The following is a 21,294-nucleotide window of genomic DNA, read 5'->3' on the forward strand; positions in this document are numbered from 1 at the left end:
CCGAGCCCTGGGGCGCGCGGAGAGGGCCCGCCAAGGGTGCGTGTAAGCGGGGCGGCGGGGCCAGCGCCGAGGGCCGGGGGCCGAGGGTGGGAGCGGGAGCTCCGACGTCGAGGGCTGGAGGGGGGCGTGTGGGGAAGGCCGTCCCGCCCCTTCGAGCCGGGCCCGCGTGCGGGTAGCGAGGCGCCGTCGCGGCGCCCCCAGACCCCCAGGCGCCCTGCGACCTAGTGTGCGTGCTTGGGAACCCGCCTCCTCGCCGGGGCTGCGAGAGTCTCGGCAGAAAGCAACCAATCGGGCCGCCCAGCCCAGCCGCCGCGCTCTCCGAGGCATTCGGCGCCAGCCTGGCCTCGGTTCGCCAAGTCGGGCGAGTTTGAAGAGGAACGAACGTCTCAGTTTTCACTGCCCCCCGCCCCCTCCCTCGCAGCGGGGCTGCCGCAGAGCCCCCGACGCCCGACCTCAGCCTCGGGAGCACCGCTCTCCGGCGCGGCAGCCGGGTGGGGAGGCTTGGCCCCTAAACTCGCTCGTCCAGCCCGACCGCCCCGGCGGCTTCTCCCTGCCCTCGGGGCCGTCCTGAGCGGCCCGGGGAGGCGTCGAGCGCAGCCCCAGCTCCCGCCTCCTCGCCCGCCCTGGCACTGGAAGGGAGCTTTGGGCCCGTGCGGATCCGGGGTGCCCCCTCGGCCTAGGACAGGCAGCTCCGGGGGCCTGGTCCACCCGGCAGCCCCCGGGAGGCCGCGGGGACGGGGCAGAGCGCGCGCCCTTGGATGAGGTCCCGCAGCGACGCCCCGGCCCGCCCCGCTCCTCCTCCTGCCCGGCCAAGCTGCCTCCCATTTGGGGAGTTTCGTGGGTTTTCTTTCTCCTCCTCCAACCTCTGCGGAGGCCACGACTCAGGCGCCGCAGCAGGGGGCCGCCTCCATGGTGCGGGGCAGCCGCTGCTGAAGTCAGCGAAACCGAGCCTGGCCTGGAGCTGGCCGCGCGGAAGGCCAAGGCCATGGCCATAGCCACGTCGGTGAGTCCACCAGAGAGAGGAGGCTGCCGGGCAGAGACGTCCACAGCCTGTCCTGCACTCCTGTCACTTTTATTTCTGCCTTCTCTTTGTCTCGCTCCTTGGTCTCTTGCTTCTTCGGGAGACTGTGTCCCCCTTCTGGCACTTTTGTTTCCCTTTCCCCCTCTTACTCCTCATCCCTAGCTCCTACTGGATCTGGCCTCCCTCTTCTCTCCTCCCCCTCCCCATTCTCCCCTTTTTCTTTCTAGAGGCTGCTCCTGGAAGGAGGGGAGGGGGCAAGCGTGAGTCCTATCTGCTCCTTTATGGGCGGGAACAGATGGCCACTGGAGGTTGGCAGGGGCTTGTGATTGGGAGGCTAATAAAAGGTTGGGAGGGGGCTGAAAGAACGGAGGTGGTTCCAGGGAAATAGGAGAGGGCAAAGGGCCCAAGGGGGCCCTTCTCTAGAGGAGGGATGGCAGAAAGGTGGGAAATAAAGTAAAAGAGGGAGATCCGGCAGGGAGCAAGAGAAAATAGAGGGAGGAGGGGAGGGGATGTCAGCCAGCCTCTGGCCACTTTCCTAGGACTGGGGACAAAGGGAGGAGACAGCTGGCATGATGGGCCAGTGGGAGGAGGCCTCCCAGGGAGCGTGTGGCCCACGGCCACCCCCCTTTAGGACAGCCACTCCCTCACAAGTCAGCTGGGCCCCTGAGGAGGGGGTAGAGCTGGGGTGGCCACACCCATCATCAATCAGTCTATCAGGAACTCTGGCCTGGGTTCCCGCAATTGCAAGGCCCAGAGGTTTGGTCCCATTGGACAGAATTCAAACCTGACACAGGGAGGAACTCTTCACGGCCCCGCCCCTGCTTTCTGTCCTCTACTGCTTGTAGTCTGAATCCAAGCAACTCTGTCCCCTTTCCACCCTTCTCTAGGCCCTAGGATTCCCAGGGAAAGCGAGGCTGCCACCTGCTTTCTGGCCCCCTCTGAATGGGCATTCTGCGAAGGAGGATTGTGAGGCTGGGAAGAGAAGCATGGCTTCTGACATCCTCCCACACCCCTCGAGGATGAGTTAGATTTTCATTCCTTCTCAGACCAAACTCCTCTTAGCTCCTCAATCTGTATGATGGTGAGCAGACCCTAGTTCGGAGCCAGAAGAGGGGGAGGTCCTGAACATAGTGGGGTACTCTGACATAAAGATACCTTCTCAGGAGCCAACTGGTCAGCTGGTCAGCTTTGTAGCCTCAGGAGGTAGATCTTTCTTTTGCCTGGGGGAGCGAGGGGTGTTGGTATTTATGCTTATGAAACTCACAGGATCCTAATAACAGCTAATATTTATTGAGTATTTACTGGCCCTAAGCTGGCCCTGAGCTTTGTCTGGGTTTGTCCTGGTTCTTTGACGCATTATCTCACCCAGTCCTCACAACAACCCTGTGAGGCTAGTACTGATATTATCTGAAAGTGGATATTCAGCTATGGATATGGAATTCTATAAAGGAGGAAACTGAAGCTTGGAGAGGTTAAACAAACTGCCCAAAGTCACCCAGCTCAAAAGTGGCGGAGCCAGGACTCAAACTCAGGTCTGTCTGCCTCAGAAACCGTGCTTTTAACCCCCTGGCTAGATCCAAAACGCCAATTTCTAATTCACAGTTAGAAAGAAAAGGGCCAAGCTAACCAGGAATTTGTGTCATCTGGCTAGCGTATTGGCTTTCTGTGGGACAACATCCTTTAGAAGCCAAAATATAATCAGAAAAGGGTTTGATAATTTGGAATCAGGCAAGAGAAGTCAGCTTATTGTTAAAATCACCCAGCCATAAAGGGCTGGACAACCTCTCCACCTGAGGGAAACACCGGCCGTGAGGAACAAGCACTCATGCTGGCTGAGCCGGCCATCCTTCGCCCAGGGCCTGGTGGCCAAATGCAGCCTGCCAGAGATCTTGAGCTTGAGAGGATTCACTGAGTTAGCCCACGTGGATTACCTGTTCAGTAATGCCTAACTACCTGCTTTCCACCACTGCCTGGGATCCTGCCAGCGGGCTCGGGTCACTTAGGAAACATAACTGAAGCGGAATATATTTTGACATTGTGAGTGGCTTAAGCTTGATTCTACCAAATAACTTGGTGGAACCAGAGCCCAGTGAAGAGAGACTAGCAAAGGGAACTTGGGCATCATGAAGACTTCCTGTGAACTTGAGTCATGTTTGAGCCATGGGTCCTCTTTTTGTTTTGTTTTTTAAGTCTTTTTGTTGTTGTTATCTTTTTATTTTATTTTATTTTTAAATTTTTATTATTTAATTCTGTTTTATTTTTGGCTGTCTTGGGTCTTCGTTGCTACGCACAGGCTTTCTCTAGTTGTGGCAAGTGGGGACTACTTTTGGTTGCAGTGAGCGGGCTTCTTATTACAGTGGCTTCTCTTGTTGCAGAGCGTGGGCTCTAGGCGTGTGGGCTTCAGTAGTTGCAGCACGCAGTAGTTGTGGCCCACGGGCTTAGTTGCTCCGCAGCATGTGGGATCTTCGTGGACCAGGGCTTGCACCCGTGCCCCCTGCATTGGCAGGTGGATTCTTAACTACTGCGCCACCAGGGAAGTCCCTTTTTTTTTTTTTTAATTGAAGTATAGTTGATTTACAATGTTGTGTTACTGCTGTATGGCAAAGTGATTCAGTTATACATATATATGTACATTCTTTTTTATATTCTTTTCCACTATGGTTTATCATAGGATATTGAATATAGTTCTCTGTGCTATACCATAGGACCTTGTTGTTTATCCTCTCTATATATAAGAGCTTACATCTGCTAATTCCAACCTCCCACTCCATCCCTCCCCCAGTCCCCTCCCCCTTGGCAACCACCAGTATGTTCTCTATGTCCATGATTCTGTTTCTGTTTCATAGATAGGTTCATTTGTGCCATGCTTTAGATTCCACATATAAGTGATATCATATGGCGTTTGTCTTTCTCTTTCTGACTTACTTCACTTAGTATGATAATCTCTAGTTGCATCCATGTTGGTGCAAATGGCATTATTTCGTTCTTTTTTATGGGTGAGTAATATTCCATTGTATATATGTACCACATCTTCTTTATCCACTCATCTGTCAATGGACATTTATGTTGTTTCCATGTCTTGGCTGTCATGAATAGTGCTACTGTGAACTTAAGGGTGCGTGTTTCTTTTGGAATTATAGTTTTGTCCGGATATATTCATGGGCCCTCTTGACTTAACTACTGTTACTAATATAAGAAGAAAAAAGTGGATCCTTTTTTTTGGAGGGGTGCGCTGCACGGCTTGTGGGATCTCAGTTCCGTGACCAGGGATTGAACCTGGGCCACGGCAGTGAAAGCCTGGAATCCTAACCACGAGGCCACCAGGGAACTCCCAAAAAGTAGATCCTTATGCTTGTGGTTGTGAAGAGGCAGCAGAGGAGTGAGTGAGAGGCTCTGGAATCCCACAGCCTGGAGTTCAAATCATGCTGCACCAGCTGTATGTCGTTGGGCAAAGTACCAACCTCTCTGTTCCAATTTCCTTTCCAAATGGGGATAATGATGGCTCCTCCCTCATCAGGTTGTTGTGAGGATTAAATGAGATGAGATGATTAGTGCAAACACTCTCTCAGTGTCTGGCTATATAATTTGCCCTTGATGTCTATGGCTTACCTGAGCCTGTAGCTCTCAAAGGAAAAAGCTTAGATGTCCCCACCAGACAGGACTGGAAACAGGCTGATAAATGTTTGCTCTTGGTTGGTCCACCAGCCCCCCTGCATACACACACACACACACACAAACACACACGAGCGTATGCACTTTTCTCTTCTCCATGATAACCTCAGCCTCTGCTGGTAGAACCTTACTTGCTCAGACTGAGAACAAAACAATTGCTTTGGTTTCTGTTTTCTTCCTTATAATGCCGAGGCTCTGTCTGGGCTGGGCTTCTCCCAGTCTTTCTCAGAATGCGGGGTCTCTGCAGCTGCTTAATCTAACCTGCTTATGGGGGATGTTGCCTGGGAAACAGGGAAGGTAAAGGAGATTCTATGGGAGACCTTTTCAGGACTTCCTCATGTAACTCATTCAACGTATGTTCATGGAGGACTGATTCCAGGTTAGGCCTATTGCAGAGGCTAGGAATATAGAAATCCCTTTTCTCACAGGGCTGACAGTACAAGGGAAGAACTCGATTCTTTAAAGTAAATAGACAAATAGTATGAAGTACTGTGAAGGAAACAATGGGTGGAGACAGACAGAGAATGGGGTGGGGAGAAGAGTGAGAAGAAGACATTTAAGAAGAACTGAAGGATGAAAAAGGGCCAGTCAAATGAATAGTCAGGGGACAGGTAAAGGAAGTGCAAAGGCCCTGAGGTGGGAAAGAGCTTGTCTAGGTCAAGGAATAGAGAGGGAGAATGCAAGGGATGAAGCTGGAGACAGGCAGGGCCCAGTCAGGAAGAGCTGAGTCAGGAGGTCAGATTTTTAGCTTGAGGGAAGTGGGGAGCTCTATGTTTTGAGCAGAGGGTGACATGACCTGATATGTGTGTGAAGACCCCTCTCCCTGCTCCCACCTCACCCACCAGGCCCAGCTGGCCCGGGCACTGTACGACAACACCGCCGAGTCCCCCCAGGAACTGTCCTTCCGCCGAGGGGACGTTCTACGGGTACTGCAGAGGGAAGGCGCTGGTGGGCTGGACGGCTGGTGCCTCTGCTCCCTGCATGGCCAGCAGGGCATTGTGCCTGCCAACAGAGTGAAGCTCCTTCCCACTGGCCCGGCACCCAAGCCTGGCCTCTCCCAGGTGCCGCCAGCCCAGCCTGGCTCACCACATCCAGCCCCAGAGCACGGCAATGAGGACCAGGAGGTGAGAGCTGGAGCCCCCCAAAACCCCAAGCCAGGACATTCCCCTCCGCCGGTGCCTGCACGTGGAGCAGGGAGAGCTCTGTGATGGCAGCTCTGCACCGACTCTGCTGTACTAATCCTGTCGGCCAACCCTTTCTGGGCTCTTTCCCCACTGGTACAGGGAGGGGGTTGGAAGATGTCTGAGCTCCTCCCGGGCACACATTATCTGATCCTCTGGTCCCCACACCACCTGACCCACCCGCCTGTGTTGATCTCCCAGGTGTATGTGGTGCCACCCCCAGCTCGGCCCTGTCCTACCTCGGGACCTCTGGCTGGACCCTGTCCGCCCTCCCCTGATCCCATCTACAAGGTCCCCAGAGGCAGTGGGACCCAACAGGCTGCCCCTGGAGATGCCCTGGAGGTGAGGGCTAGAGGTTTGTGTGTATGTTGGGCAGGGAACAGATGGCTCTTGGGGGTGGGGGTTAGCGGAATGGGGGCCCACTGCTGAGACTGAGAGTAACCAACTGCTTCCTCTCCAGGTCTATGACGTACCCCCCACCGCCCTCCGAGTTCCCTCCAATGGCCCCTATGACTCCCCGGCCTCCTTCTCCCGCCCTCTGGCCTGGGTTGTCCCCCAGTCCCCTGGAGAAGATGAAGCTCCCTATGACGTGCCTCTGGCCCCGAAGCCACAGTCAGACCTGGAGCCAGATCTGGACTGGGAGGGGGGCCGGGAGCCAGGGCCCCCCCTCTACGCTGCCCCCTCCAACCTGAAACGAGCATCTGCCCTGCTCAATCTGTACGAAGCACCAGAGGAACTGCTGGCAGACGGGGAAAGCAGGGGCACTGACGAGGGCATCTACGACGTCCCCCTGCTGGGGCCGGAGACTCCCCCTTCTCCAGAGCCCCTGGCAGCCTCGGCTTCCAATGACCTGGACGCCCTGGCCCTGCTTCTGGCCAGAAGCCCCCCACCCGCACACAGGCCCCGCTTGCCCTCAGCTGAGAGTCTGTCCCGCCGCCCTCTGCCGGCCCTGCCTGTCCCAGAGGCCCCCAGCCCTTCCCCGGCTCCCTCTCCTGCTCCAGGCCGGAAGGGCAGCATCCAGGACCGGCCTCTGCCCCCACCCCCACCCCGCCTGCCGGGCTACGGGGGCCCCAAGGTCGAGGGGGATCCAGAGATCGGGGAGGTGGAGGACCATCAAGAAGGACACCACAATGAGTATGAGGGCATCCCGATGGCCGAGGAGTATGACTACGTCCACCTGAAGGTGAGCTCGCCTCCAGCCAGCCCCCCCATAAATGGCTCCAGGAGAGCCAGGGATGGGGAGAGGAGCAAGGAGGCCTGAGGCCCCAGATGCAGACCCTGGCTTCCTCCCTTCCCTTCTTCCCCTCCACTGGCCCTGCACCCTATGGCCTGGGCCCCAGTACTTGGCCACGTCACTTGTATCGGTGCCGCGTTCCTCCCCCTAAACCCAGCCTGGGGTCCCTGAGACCTCTGACCTGCCACCAGAGCTCTCCCGGACCTAGAGTCAACGGGTTGCAGACCTGATGGCAGGAGAGACCTTCGGGAGGACGTGGGAGTGGGGAGGAACAGGAAGACCATGGAGGCTAGACCTCAGCCTGCTCTCCCACCCCTGCACTGAGACCCTCATCCCCTCCTGCAGGGCATGGATAAAGCTCAGGGAGCCAGGGCCCGGGATAAGGCCTCCCCAGGGGATCCTGAGCTGCTGGAGAGGGGGCCACCAGAGCAGCAGGTAACCCCATGGGGGTGGTGCTAGAGAAGGGGGATGGGGGGGAGGAGGAGCAGGAACTTGGAAGAAGGGGTATTCTTAACTCGAGCATCAAGGGAAATCGATTTAGGATGGGGGTAAGAGTTCAGTGACACACGACAGTTGGAGTAGAGAGGAGTTAGAATTCAGGAAGGAGCTGGAACTTAGAAAAGGATATCAGGGATTCGGAAAGAGAGGAAAGAATGTGTTGGAGAAGAGTCAGAAAACCAAGCAGTCAGGGGAGCAGAAGAGTTGCTGGGCCGGGTGACTTCTGAGGCCCCTTCCAACTGTGAATTCCTGGGTTCCTAAGAGACCCGGCTCCTAATCCCAGCTCCACCACTAAGAAGCCGGGGGCTCTGAAGCCGCCAGTTAATCTCTCTGGGCCTTGGGAAAGTGAGATGGTCTCCTCGACCTGATCTAGAATGGTCCTAATCACAATAGCTACCATTTGTCAGGTTTGTACCAAGTGCCAGACCCTGTGCTCAGCACATTGCGTGCGTCAGCACTGATCACAGCCATAGTTAGCACTCATATAGTGCTTGCAGCGTGCAATTCTCTGTTCTCAGCCCTTTCTATATATCGTATCAGCTCATCTTCACTGCAGCCTTAGGAGGCAGAGACGAGAGCTGCACTATCCAATCTGGTAGCCACCAGCCACATGCGGCTACCGATCCCTCCAAATGTGACCGGTCCAAACTGAAATGTACTGTAAATATAAAATGCACACCAGATTTTGCAGACTTAGTATGAAAAACAATCTCAATAATTTTCATATTGATTACAGTGTTGAAATTACAACATTTTTAATATATGGAGTTAGAAAATATGTACCAATTTCTTTGTACTTTTCTTAATGTGGCTACTAGAAAATTTGAAATTACATGGGTGGTTCGCCTTATGTTTACATTGGACAGTCCTAGGCTCCCCATTTTAGAGACAAGGAAACAATGAAGTTCAGAGACTTGTTTTTGAGGTTGTTGGTATCCAGATTTATCTGACATCAATTCTGGGCACCTTCCTGCCACTCGCCATGAGAATCTAAATTGTCTGACGGGCAGAGGTACGATCTAAAGGAATTGAGCTCAGGGAGAAAGGAAGGAATGAGGAACAAAGGGAGGGAAGGAGAAAGGAAATGACAACAAAAGCTGCAGTAACGAGAGCAATCCCACTGACCACTCTTCTCGCCCTCAGGAGGCCCCGTCCCCAGGGGAGCCACTGGTTCTTCCCGCCGGAGATCTACAGCTCCTGCACTTCTACGCCGGGCAGTGCCAGGGCCACTACTCAACACTGCAGGCAGCCGTGGCGGCCCTGATGTCCAGCACCCGGGCCAACCAGCCCCCGCGCCTCTTCGTGCCCCACGGCAAGCAGGTGCTGGTGGCCGCTCACCGCCTGGTGTTTGTTGGGGACACCCTGGGCCGCCTGGCAGTCTCCACTCCTCTGCGAACACAGGTCGGAGCTGCAGGCACAGCGCTGGGCCAGGCATTGCGGGCCACGGTGCTGGCCGTCAAGGGGGCCGCCCTGGGCTACCCATCCGGCCCTGCGGCCCAAGAGATGGTGCAGTGTGTGGCGGAGCTGGCAGGGCGGGCCCTGCAATTTACCACCCTGCTCACCAGCCTGGCCCCCTGAGCCCCTTGGCCCTGCTCTGCCCTCGCCTGCCTGCCAGAGCCCCCTCCATGCCTTGGGTGGCTGGAGGGCTCTGTTTTAGGGACTAGGAGAGGTGGAGGCATCTCTCCCCCTCCCCCCGCTTCCAGTCATCTCAGCCTCTCACGGAGGCACCTCCTCCCCTACCCCGCAGCTTTTTGTACGAGCCATTTTGTATAAATTATTTATATTTAATATTATTCCCTGCTTTGTCAGGGGCAGGTGCCAGGCCCTCCAGGGCAAGGAGGAACTGGACCTTCCTCCTCCCTCAGCCTGGCGTGGAGGTTCTTGGGCACCGCGTGGCCGCCTGCCTCTGGGATTTCGGCCCCACAGAGGTTCAGGTAGCTGAAACCTGAATCATTTTCAGATTCTGGGGGAAGGGGCCACCCGGAGCCCCTTCCCTGTCCTGTGTCTTGGCTCTAGAACATCAGTGCCTCACTGTTAGCTGAGAGTGAGGGCAGGACGTTGGCCACCCAGAATGGGAAGGTCTGGGAGAGGCCAGAGGGCTCCTCCCCACAGGAGGCAGGAGAGCTGGGCCTTGGGCGCTGGTGCATCTCAATAAACCAGGCTGTCTGGTTCCCTGACTCTGCTTCTTGGGAGCCTGGGGACTGGGCCTGGCACCCTTGGCCAAAACGATGAGACACACGCTGTGGGCAGGCTGCCTTTAGGGTTTTGGGGAAAATTTTGCTGTATCTTCAACAACTATTCATCTGGCAGGTTCTCAGCTCCCATGTGATGTGCCAGGCGCAGTTCTGAAGGTACATCATGGGGGTGGGCTGGATATAAACGAGTCAGCTAAAAGAAGTAAGTAAAGAAAGAAACCTGCCACAAAGTTGACAGTTGCTGGTAATGGAAATAAACAGGGTGATATGCCAGACTAACTAGATGAGGGGAGAGGCCATTGGAGACTTTAGACAGCATTGTTGGGGAGGTGGTATCTGTGCTGAGACTCGGAGGATGAGAGAACCAAGAAGAGTCTGTGACGCGGCATACCAGGAAGGCAGGCCCTGATTTCTGGCCAAGGCCTCTCCTCCAAGACCAATGTCAAATGATGTCATTAGAGAGGTGCACATGTGGAGAGGGTGGCCACAAGAGAGCCTTCATGATGCCATGCTGAAGAGGTCACCCCAGCTGTCCTCAGCTTTGTGCCATAGGACAGCTCTGGCCAACTGGAGAGTGCTGCTGGCCTGGGCGCCCTCTCCCTTCAGTTAACCCAAGAAGGTCTAGCCCCTTAAACTCCCCTTTCCAGGCTCCCTGACTGTCCTTCTGGACACACCATTTTTTAGAGGAGCTGAGGGGCCAGTGAATTTAATGCGTTGGAAGTCCATAGTCCACAGGGCTTTGGTGAAATTAATGGGCCATGGCTTAGATAGGGGATCACTCCAGCCATTTACCACAAGGGAAGTAGTCCAAGCCACAGATCCATTGCTTCAGTTGTGCTTTCCCAAGATGCTACTCTGGCACAGTGACTGGATTGGAGGCACCCCAAAATTCAGCCACAGTCTTAGTCCCTTGGCCCCTTTCCCCATGCATTTGCCTCCTCCAATTTGGGTTCTTTGTTCTCATTTCACTCTCAAAAGGAAACTCATTTTCAGATTCTGAGGCCACCAAAATTTACCCCGGGTGTTGAAGACTTGTAACGGGGGCCATCCTCCATCACCTTCCAGAAAGAATTTCAAGAGATCAGCCTGGAATTAGAGTCAGAGGTCTCAGTGCAAGTTTCCATGTACCTATATGTCTGCAGGTAAATCCCGTCAGTCCCTCCAAGTCCTGGTTTCATCTTTAATATGAGGATGAGCAAAATGATCTCACAGGCTTGTTGTGAGGCCCTAACAAGATAATGCATGTAAAGAGCCCAGCACCACAGAAAGTTAAAGGGATTGTAATTCCAGGACAGACACAAGGACACAAACATACCCCCAAGGAATGTTGGCTGTGACAGCACCAAAAGTAAATCCTGAAGAGATGCTAAAATGAGTTGGGGGAGGGGAAGTGGTGTGAGGCTGCTTATTGCATTAGAATAGTTTCCCATATTTGGAAAATTTCTGAACAGAGGAGACAAATTAGAAGTGTCGTTCAGTGGAGACAAGAGGGAATGGATTTCCTGGCTGAGACTGATAGGACATGCCTTTTCAGCCCTTACCTGGAATTAGAGAATAAAGTACCTATTAGATATCAAATGTCTTAGAGAAGTGTATCTCAAACTTTAATGTACATACACCTAGGGATCTGGTTAAAATGCAGATTATGACTCAAAGGGCTGCGATTCTGCATTTCTAACAAGCTCCCAGGTTATACAGCTGCTGGTGGTCTGTAACTCACACTCTGAGTAGCAGTTCAAGGAGTTAGGGAAAGCTTCTCTGAGGCAAATATGCTTGAGCTGACAGCTGAAGGATGAGGAGAACTTGACTAAGGGGGAGGAGAAGCCTTCTAGGTGTAAAGACCAGCTTAATGCAAGGGACCCGTGGCACTGGAAAACCTGAAAGAATGTCAGTGTGACTGGAGCGCAGAGAGTTTGGGGAGAGATGTGAGGTGGAGCTGCAGAGAGCACAGGATCACGTTTGAGGTGTCTAGAAAAATAGTATTTACCTTGACAGTGAGAAGACATTGAAGGCTGTTAAGTAGGAAAGGGACATGAACAGATACGCTTTTTTTTTTTTTTTTTTTCTTTTTGGCTACGTGAGCGGTGGGTGGGGGGCTCTTCGTTGTGGTGTGCAGGCTTCTCCTTGCAGTGGCTTCTCTTGTTGCAGAGCATAGGCTCTAGGTGCACGGGCTTCAGTAGTTTTGGCACGCGGGCTCAGTAGTTGTGGCTCACGGGCTCTAGAGCACAGGCTCAGTATTTGTGGCGCACGGGCTTAGTTGCTCCAGCGTGTGGGATCTTCCTGGACCAGGGATCGAACCCATGTTCCCTGCATTGGGAGGCAGATTCTTAACCACTGCACCACCAGGGAAGTCCCAGATCTGCATTTTGAAAAGATCACTCTGTCTGCACTATGAACAACAGATGGGGAAAAGGGATGGAAACAAAGCAGATGCAGAACACTGGTTAAGAATTGAGGCTAAAGCAGTCTGTACAACAGGTAGCTTGACTAGTGGTGGTAGAGTTGGAGAGAAGCAGAATATCTGGTAACTATATAGGAAGTAAAATAGACAGGATTTTGTAAAGGATCTGACATGGGGGTAAGGAAGAGGGTGCTCCAAGGGCTGTCAACTGAGCATCTGGCCACAACTGGATGATGAGGGTGCCATTCAGTGAGGAAAGAAGCACTAGAAGACAACCAGGGTGGTGGGGGGTTGGGGGGAAACATGAGTTTGGTCTTGGATGTATTGAGTTTGAGATCCCTGTGAGTCATCCAAGGTAAGAGGTCAAATAAGAGGTGGCCTCATGGGTCTGGGGCTCAGAAGAGAGGTGGGAACTGGAAATGTAGATCTGGGGATCAGGTTTGTATTGGCTCGTATTGTTTCTACTGGGGGTGACTGAAGCCGGGCACAGGTGAGGTCCCGAGGTGGAAAGAACAGTGTGAGAGGAGAGGAGGACCTAGAACCAAGCCTCTGAAGATCGCAGACACTGCTGATGGCAAGGAGGAGGAGGATAAGCCTGTGGTAGAGAAAAGAGGCGCAAGAGAAAGAAAACCAGGAGAGTGTGGGACTTAGCAGCCAAGGAAAAAAGTGTTTAGAGGAAGGGGTGGCCAACAGTGCCAAATGCTGTTGAGAAATGATGGAGACTCAGCCAGGGAGGGGGTGGTGAAACCAGACAAGTGGTCTTGTAGAGGACTGAGGCCAAGGCTGAGTACAGTGCCCAGCCCAGTCCGCCATATGCATGCCCTGTATCATCATTTCCCATATACCCATCTGTCTCCTCAGTAAGCTACTCCAAGGTCGGTCTTTTCCATCCTGTTATCCCCAAAGCCCAGCACAAGGCCAGAACATAACAGACACTTAATAAATTTTACTGATGAATGAGTGGATGGATGGATGGGTGGGTAGGTGGATGGATGGGTAGATGAGAAGGAAGAATTGGAAGCAAAGGAGGAATTGCTGGCATCTGCCTGGGATCTACTATCCTTCAGGGTCTTTTTTTTTTTTTTTTTTTTTCCCCCTTTATACCGCAATGGCCCGCAGACCCAGGGAACAGAGACAGAGCCCCATCCTCTCCCTCGGCTGGGCCGTGGCCCCCCTTCCTCTCTCTGACGAAGAGTCTGGACCGAAGGTTCTGCTGACGTGGGAAGGGGAGGAGAGTCTGGAGGAAGGGGAGGGGAAAGCGGCGCAGAGATCGCAGAGACGAAGGAGGCACCCGCGGCTGCTGAGCTGCAGAGCAGGGTCTCTCCGGCTTCTGTGTCCGGGCACCGGGCGCGCCACTGGGCCAGAGGGCAGTGCATCCTTTCGGTGCGGGCCGGCAGGGCCCCTGCGGTCGGCAAGCTGGCTCCCCGGGTGGCCACCGGGACCCCCGAGCCCAATGGCGGGGGCGGCAGCAAAATCGACAGCACTGTAGAGATCACCCCCAGCCCCAACGGAGTAAGTGCCCGCGCCCTGGGGGCTACGCCATCATCTCCCCGCACCCCCGCCAAGCGCCCGGCATTTTCCTCCCGCGCCTCAGCCGCCGCCGCCCGCCTTCCTCCCGCTTGCTCCCGGCCTCTTCCCTTACTCTGCGGTTTTCTCCGCTTCACCCTTCTCCTGCCACCACCCCACACACCCCTTACCTCACCTCCCCACACACAGCAGGTCGGGACCCTCGGAGATGCGGTGCCCACGGAGCAGCTGCAGGGTGAGCGCGAGCGCGAACGCGAGCGGGAGGGGGAGGGCGACGCGGGTGGCGACGGGATGGGCAGCAGCCTGTCGCTGGCCGTGCCCCCCGGCCCCCTCAGCTTCGAGGCGCTGCTCGCCCAGGTGGGGGCGCTGGGCGGCGGCCAGCAGCTGCAGCTCGGCCTCTGCTGCCTGCCCGTGCTCTTTGTGGCGCTGGGCATGGCCTCGGACCCCATCTTCACGCTGGCGCCCCCGCTGCATTGCCACTACGGGGCCTTCGTCCCCAACGCCTCTGGCTGGGAGCAGCCCCCCAACGCCAGCGGCGTCAGCGTCGCCAGCGCCGCCCTAGCAGCCAGCGCCGCCAGCCGCATCGCCACCAGTACGGACCCCTCGTGCAGCGGCTTCGCCCCGCCGGACTTCAACCACTGCCTCAAGGACTGGGACTATAACGGCCTCCCCGTGCTCACCACCAACGCCATCGGCCAGGTGAGGCAGCCTGGTGGGCCGCGGGTTCGGGGGCGGGCCGAGAGCGACCAGCGAGGGGCCTCACACCCGCTCCGTCCCTCTCACGTCTCTAGTGGGATCTGGTGTGTGACCTGGGCTGGCAGGTGATCCTGGAGCAGATCCTCTTCATCTTGGGCTTTGCCTCTGGCTACCTGTTCCTGGGCTACCCGGCAGACAGGTGAGGGCTGGGCGAGTAGAGAGGAGGGGGTGCTAGGGAGGCTGGCCCAGGCGGCTTGCCTTGGCAAGAGGCTGAAGGTGACTCGGTGGACTCTGCAGTGTTCTCTGGATTTCTTCTGTTCAATGATATGCAGCCCCACCCCTGTCTCAGCTTCACTCCCCATCAAGAAATACTCCTTCCATACCTCTTCCACACAGGGAATAACTCTTCCTTCCTTGCCAATCCCTAGATCCATGGATCAATGGCCTCATCTCCAAAGACAATAGCCCCATCCCTACTAACCAAAACCCCTATATGCACAGATCCAAAGTCCTAACTTCTCCTCTATCATCCCTATCACCACCAAGCACCTCCCTCACCATCATCACGGATTGATAGACTCATGCTTGCTAAAAGCCCTATCCACCTGGACTGTTAACTCCATCTCAATGGCCTCATTCCTAAAGCTCATTATGTTAATTTCTAAATATCAACAGCTCCATTCACACTGACCAATAGCTCAACTCTATAAACAAATGACTACCCTCATGGGGGTCAATAGTTCAACCCCCATGGATCAGTGACCACAGTAGCACCCCTCCCCCAAGACTAACAGCCCCATCCTCATGGATCTTCAGTGCTCTCAGATCCTCTCAGATCAAAAGCCCCATTTCCAGGAATCAGTGGCCTCATCTCAAAGATCAACAACCCATCCCACCAACCAACAGTTCTTCCCAGGGGTCAAAACTCCCATCTCCTCTGATCCTCAACACCATCACCACTGACCAGGTACTCCATCTCCACTGACCATCCCTGTGGATTATTAGACTCATCTCCACTGGTCTACAGTCTCATCCAAATGGATTTATAGTTCAACTCCTATGGATCAAAGGCAACCCAACATTGAATAATCCAGTTCCCTAAAATCAATGCCTATCCTCACTGCCCAATAGTCACACACCCCTGTGGGCAAATGATCCTAAACCCACAGGTCAATAGCCCATCCTTATGCATCAGTGGCCTCACACCCACAGACCAGTAGCATCATTCCTGTGGAATAATAACCTCATCCTCAAAGACCAATAATTCAGTCTCCTAAATTCAGTAACCTTAGCCAATAAGCTCAGCCCCATGGAAAAATGGCTCCACCATATTGGGTCAGTAGCTTCACTCTCAGGCTATCGGTGCCCCCTTCCCAATGACCAGTGACCCCAGTCTACATCCCCATAGATCAGTGGTCTTATCCGCCAAAATCAATAGCCTAGCCTTCAGTAGCCCTGTCCTCACTGACTTATAGTCAGTGACCATCATCATTGACCAATTGTCTCATCTCCTCTGGTCTGTGACCCCATCCTTACTGATTATTCCTATGGATTAATAGATTCATCCCTACTGGCCAACTGTCCCATCTACATGGACTGAGATCCCTATCCCATGAATCAATAGCTCCATCCCCAAAGATCAACGGTCCAATCTTCAAAGATTAGTGATCATCCCTGCTGATCAATGGTCCTATCCCATAGATTAAGAGCTCCATTCCCATGGATCAATGGCTCCATCTTCTGGTCAGTGGCCCCAGCCCCACTGACCACCCCTATGGATTAGTAGACCCATGCCCCAACCCCATGGAAAAATGGCTTCATCCCCCAAAATCAATTACTCAGTCCCCTAAGATCAAGAGCTCCATTTTCACTGACCAATATTATCCCCATGGACAAGTGGCCAATGGCCTACCTCCATAGATCAATAGCTCCAACCCCATATATCAATGACCCCATCTTCTCTGACCAGTCTGAGCAAGACAAGCTCCATCCCCACTGACCAATAGCTCTATGCCCAAGGACCAATGGTTCCAAGTCCCCTAAGCAATATCCCATCCACTCTGATGGTTGGTCTCACTTCCATGAAGAAATGCCCTCATCTCTGACCAATAGCCCCATCCCAAGAGTCAATGGTCCTACCCCCACAGAACCATAGCCTCGCCCCAGTGCCCAGTAGCCAACCATGGTCCCCATCCTCTCCCATCTTCTCTAGCCTCACTCCAGGGCCTCATCCTTATACCTCCAGCTTTGAAGTGGGCAGCTGGGCCCCACCCAGCAACTCCTCCCCCAGGGAGTCTGGGTGATCAGAGGCTCTCCCTACTTTCCAGGTTTGGCCGTCGTGGGATTGTGTTGCTGACCTTGGGACTGGTGGGCCCCTGTGGAGTGGGAGGGGCTGCTGCAGGCTCTTCCACAGGTGTCATGGCCCTCCGATTCCTCCTGGGCTTTCTGCTTGCCGGCGTTGACCTTGGTGTCTACCTGATGCGTGAGTGGCACCCCACCAGAGCTCCTTCCCTAGGGACTCATGCCTGCCTGTCTGTATCCCCAGGCCATTCCCACTGCTCCCTAGGATCCCCTCAGTCCCTTCTTCAGCCCCAGATTTCAGCTGTCCGGAATCTCAGCTGTCTTTCTGCCCAGGCCTTTGAAGGATCCAGGGGTCTTCCTTCTCTCCACACCCCTCTCCTCCCATGATCTTTAAGGCTTTCCTTGCTCTGGACTTACTGCTGTCAGGGAATGAGCCTTATTTTTAAAATGAAATCCTGAGTAGCTGTATGACCTTGAACAAGGGTTAATGTGAAAGTCAAATAAGAGGTCTGGTGTGAAAGGGCCCATAATTTGGGAATGCTGAAAACCCAGCAGGGACTCTGACCCTTGAGCCCTCCCAGGTTTGAGTGGGAGAGGAGAGAGAACTGAACATCTCTCCACTCTTTGCCTTAGAGGTTAGCCTGTGGGAGGTGATGGCTGCAGCCTCCACTCAGGGGCTGACCTTGCTCTCTGTCCTCCTCTCTCCCTCTCCCCTCTTCTCTCCCACGCCTCCTTCTTCCCTGGCCTCTCCTCCCTGTCCCTGCTGTATCTCCAGGCCTGGAGCTGTGCGACCCAACCCAGAGGCTTCGGGTGGCCCTGGCAGGGGAGTTGGTGGGGGTAGGGGGGCACTTCCTGTTCCTGGGCCTGGCCCTTGTCTCTAAGGACTGGCGATTTCTGCAGCGAATGATCACCGCTCCCTGCATCCTCTTCCTGTTTTATGGGTCAGTATCACCCTCCACCTGTTGTCTGGCCATTCCCATCATCTCTACCTCCAGCCTGGCTCTAGCCTGGAGACCCCTCCTCTTCTCCATTGCCCCTTGTCCAGGCCTGCTCCAGCCCCAGCCCCTCAGAGGTGGGAGTTTTCCATCCCTGGGTCAGGATTCAGGAGGCCTCACAGTGTACCCCCCAACCCACCCCCAGATGGCCTGGTCTGTTTCTGGAGTCCGCACGGTGGCTGATAGTGAAGCGACAGATTGAGGAGGCCCAGTCTGTGCTGAGGATACTGGCTGAGCGGAACCGGCCCCATGGGCAGATGCTGGGAGAGGAGGCCCAGGAGGCCCTGCAGGGTAAGAGACAGGGGTCCCTACAGGTGATACCTCAATGTGCACACATGATGGTGCCCTCTGTTGTAGCTGTACCACCTTCTCCCAGGGTCCCTACCACCCATGTGGGAGGACCCTGGGTTCTCAGCTGTTCCTTCTAACAGACAGCTCCTCTCTCTCTCCCAAGACCTGGAGAACACCTGCCCTCTCCCTGCAACATCCTCCTTTTCCTTCGCTTCCCTCCTCAACTACCGCAACATCTGGAAAAATCTACTTATCCTGGGATTCACCAAGTGAGCCTGGGTGTCTGAGCCAAGGGCCAGGCCAGTAGCTGGGATGGGGGCTGGCCGGGTGGGGAAAGCCTGAGGACCCCTACAGAGGCCAGCCAGGGCTGTGAAAGGCTGCAGATGGAGATTCAGACACCGTTCTTCGCCTCCCCACCCTGTCTCACAGCTTTATTGCCCACGCCATTCGCCACTGCTACCAGCCTGTGGGAGGAGGAGGGAGCCCATCGGACTTCTACCTGTGCTCCTTGCTGGCCAGCGGCACAGCTGCCCTGGCCTGCGTCTTCCTGGGGGTCACCGTGGACCGATTTGGCCGCCGGGGCATCCTGCTTCTCTCGATGACCCTCACTGGCATTGCGTCCCTGGTCCTGCTGGGCCTGTGGGATTGTGAGCATCCTCCCTTCCCCACGGTGTGGGCTCAGCAAAGGAACCCCAGCAGAGGTGCCTCAGACGGGCTCAGCCACTGCTTCTGGCACAGGCCTCCCAAAACCAGACCAGGCCCTGCCCAGATCTTCCGCAATTCTCCCGCTGGCCGCACAATCCTGTCTGTTCTCCCAACCAATGAGTGAATGCCCAGACCCACCCGGCTAGGGATCAGAGGTGATGATGGCAGGGACTAGGCCAAGCGTGATCTCCCCACCTCCGTTCACATGCTCCTCTCTTGGTCCTCCAGATCTGAACGAGGCCGCCATCACCACCTTCTCCGTCCTTGGCCTCTTCTCCTCCCAAACTGCTGGCATCCTCAGCACCCTCCTTGCTGCTGAAGTCATCCCTACCACTGTCCGGTGAGAGCAGGGGTGCTGCCAGGGGAGTCTCCAGGTCTCCAGCTGAGGACAGGGCCTGAGGGATGAAAAAGGGGAGGCTGCTGGAGAAGAGCTGGGGTGAGGCCCACAGCTACAGGCTCAGTGCCTTGTCCGTCTCTCCCAGGGGCCGAGGCCTGGGCCTGATCATGGCACTGGGGGCGCTTGGCGGGCTGAGTGGCCCAGCCCAGCGCCTCCACATGGGCCATGGAGCTTTCCTGCAGCACGTGGTGCTGGCGGCCTGTGCTCTCCTCTGCATCCTCAGCATCATGCTTCTGCCGGAGACCAAACGCAAGCTTCTGCCCGAGGTGCTCCGGGATGGGGAGCTGTGCCGCCGGCCTTCCCTGCTGCGGCAGCCACCCCCTAACCGCTGTGACCACGTTCCACTGCTTGCCACCCCCAACCCTGCCCTCTGAGCGACCTTCGAGCACCCTGGCAGGAGGCTGGCCCATACAGAAAGGTGGCACAAGGCCCTGGCAAGGAGAGCGGGAGGACTGAATGAGGAAGGCAGGGCTGCCCTAAAGCCTCAGAGGCACCTCACGCCAGTCACGGAGAGCTCAAGAGGGCTGCCCTCAACCCCATCTCCTTGCTGCTTTGTGTTCACTTCCTTGGCAAGAGACAGGGGACAGGGAGGGAGCTCCACACTGTAACCACCAGGTCTGGGCTCCATCCTATGCCCAAAGACATCCTCCCAGACCTCATTCTTTCTTGCTCTATCATTCTGTTTCAATAAAGACATTTTGAATAAATGAGCATACCATAGCCTGGACTTCCCTCCCTTCTGTTGTCCTTCTGACTGTCTCTTGGGTGAAGGTTTCTCTCAGTGGAACCCAAACCAGTAAAATTCTCCCTCCCCCTCCCGGCATCTGTCCCCTCTTCTCACTCCCCCACCATGTTAACTTACAGACAACTACCACCACCCCTTACTCACTGCTTGCTATGCTGCTAGGACTGGGCTAGGCACTTCAGAAACTTCATTTAATCATTTAATCCTTACAACATTGCAAGGTAGGTGTTTGGACCAATTAAAGTTTCTTGTTTTTGCAAGCAATAATAGCTGACTGACTCTAATGAACTTAAACATAAAGGCAATTTATTAAAGGGATCTGGTGGGGCAGGTTGTGGTGCGGAGCTCACAGAGTAGAAGGAAAAGCAGAACTAGTCATAAAAGGCCAGGAGCCAGAAAAGGCAAGAGAGCAAGTGACTGGCTAGCTTGTGTATCACACCACCCCACCCCTATTACTGACAACCGGGGAGGGGAAAGCAGTACCTGAGTGCTGCTGGCAGAAGTAGGACTGGAGTTGTGCAGGTAAACACAATGGATGCCCATGACAGTATTCTTCTCCTTTTACAGATGACGAAACTGACACTCAGAGACTCAGTAACTTGCCCAAGGTTACAAAGTTAACGAGTGACAGCTGGGATATAACTGGATCCTGGAGCTGGAGCTCTCTAGGGATGCACACCATGGCCAGCTTCCCAACTCCTTCCAATCTTTGCGTGCTACCCTTGGAAGCGAGGAGTGAGTCTCTAGGCCTCCCTGGGAGGGGGCTGTAGGAGACTAGGCCTTCTACCTCAGTGCCAGGGCCTGCCTTTGACTAGCCCTGGCCTGGCTTTGGGCAAGTCTCTTAACCTCCAGCTTCCTTCAAGGGTTGCTGTGAGAATTAAACAAGATAATACATTGTAAGTGCCTCTTAAATTATCCCACTAGATGGTAAGCCCCTTGAGGACAGGAACTTCGTCTTACTCAACTTTGAAACACCAACACGTGACCCACGACAGGTGTTCAAAAAGTTGTATCTGTTAATTCTTTAAACAAATGTTTCCTGTGCTGGATTTACAGACCAGTTCCATCCTGGATATTTAGGGCGTGGGCCATCCTTCAAGGAGCTTAAAATCCATCTAACACTGGGAATATTAATGAGGAGGGAGAGAGACCAGTGGTTTGGAGCATCGAAAGGCTGACTCCTGAAGGAGGTGAGACTCAGAGAGGCAGAAAGACCTTAGGCAAGGGCCCAGGAGACAGGTACATAGCTCTCAACTCAAAGGACATAGGGAGAGCAAAGGCCTGGAGGAAGGAAAGGGTGAGGAGGTCCTGGAGAGAGGAATTCTTAGGAAAAGCACGTCTTGAGGCCAGCCTCTTCCAGAGAAGGGGGGCCCTGTTACCCACAGATCCCTGCAACACCAGTGTTCCTATCTCCTTCCCCTCTGCCAGTCCATGC

The 21,294-nt window shown here is 54.9% G+C and overlaps 2 protein-coding genes and 1 long non-coding RNA gene across 5 annotated transcripts in view; 2 read left to right on the forward strand and 1 right to left on the reverse strand.

The window, feature by feature from the left end:
• The window catches only part of LOC309626028, a 33,738-nt gene that overhangs the window by 3,862 nt on the left and 8,582 nt on the right, over positions 1-21,294 (reverse strand). Inside the window, exon 2 of the long non-coding RNA XR_014242890.1 lies at positions 18,913-19,112. This is a non-coding gene — a long non-coding RNA (uncharacterized lncRNA). The remainder of the gene's footprint in view (positions 1-18,912; positions 19,113-21,294) is intronic.
• On the forward strand, positions 615-9,776 carry EFS (embryonal Fyn-associated substrate). Its single transcript, XM_082386164.1, is given in 9 exon segments — positions 615-803; positions 805-889; positions 892-939; positions 942-1,003; positions 5,539-5,817; positions 6,076-6,216; positions 6,335-7,057; positions 7,454-7,543; positions 8,750-9,776. Coding segments are annotated over 9 exon segments (1,908 nt in total). The 5' UTR covers positions 615-758; the 3' UTR covers positions 9,185-9,776.
• Positions 13,416-19,834, forward strand: SLC22A17 (solute carrier family 22 member 17). 3 transcript variants are annotated; one of them, XM_082386167.1, is made up of 10 exons: positions 13,416-13,714; positions 13,919-14,428; positions 14,521-14,624; positions 16,753-16,907; positions 17,502-17,667; positions 17,867-18,012; positions 18,176-18,281; positions 18,442-18,713; positions 18,946-19,057; positions 19,200-19,834. In XM_082386167.1, the coding sequence occupies exons 2-10, from the start codon at positions 14,021-14,023 to the stop codon at positions 19,486-19,488; spliced, it is 1,758 nt and encodes a 585-aa protein (XP_082242293.1). In that variant the 5' UTR covers positions 13,416-13,714; positions 13,919-14,020; the 3' UTR covers positions 19,489-19,834. The 3 variants fall into 3 exon arrangements, with proteins under 3 accessions (XP_082242293.1, XP_082242292.1, XP_082242291.1); XM_082386166.1 differs by having other exon boundaries at positions 13,579-13,714; positions 18,442-18,659; XM_082386165.1 differs by having other exon boundaries at positions 13,592-13,714; positions 13,922-14,428.

This window comes from Balaenoptera borealis, assembly GCF_965194805.1.
Source record: "Balaenoptera borealis genome assembly, chromosome: 3".
In the NCBI taxonomy this organism is placed as follows: domain Eukaryota; kingdom Metazoa; phylum Chordata; class Mammalia; order Artiodactyla; family Balaenopteridae; genus Balaenoptera; species Balaenoptera borealis.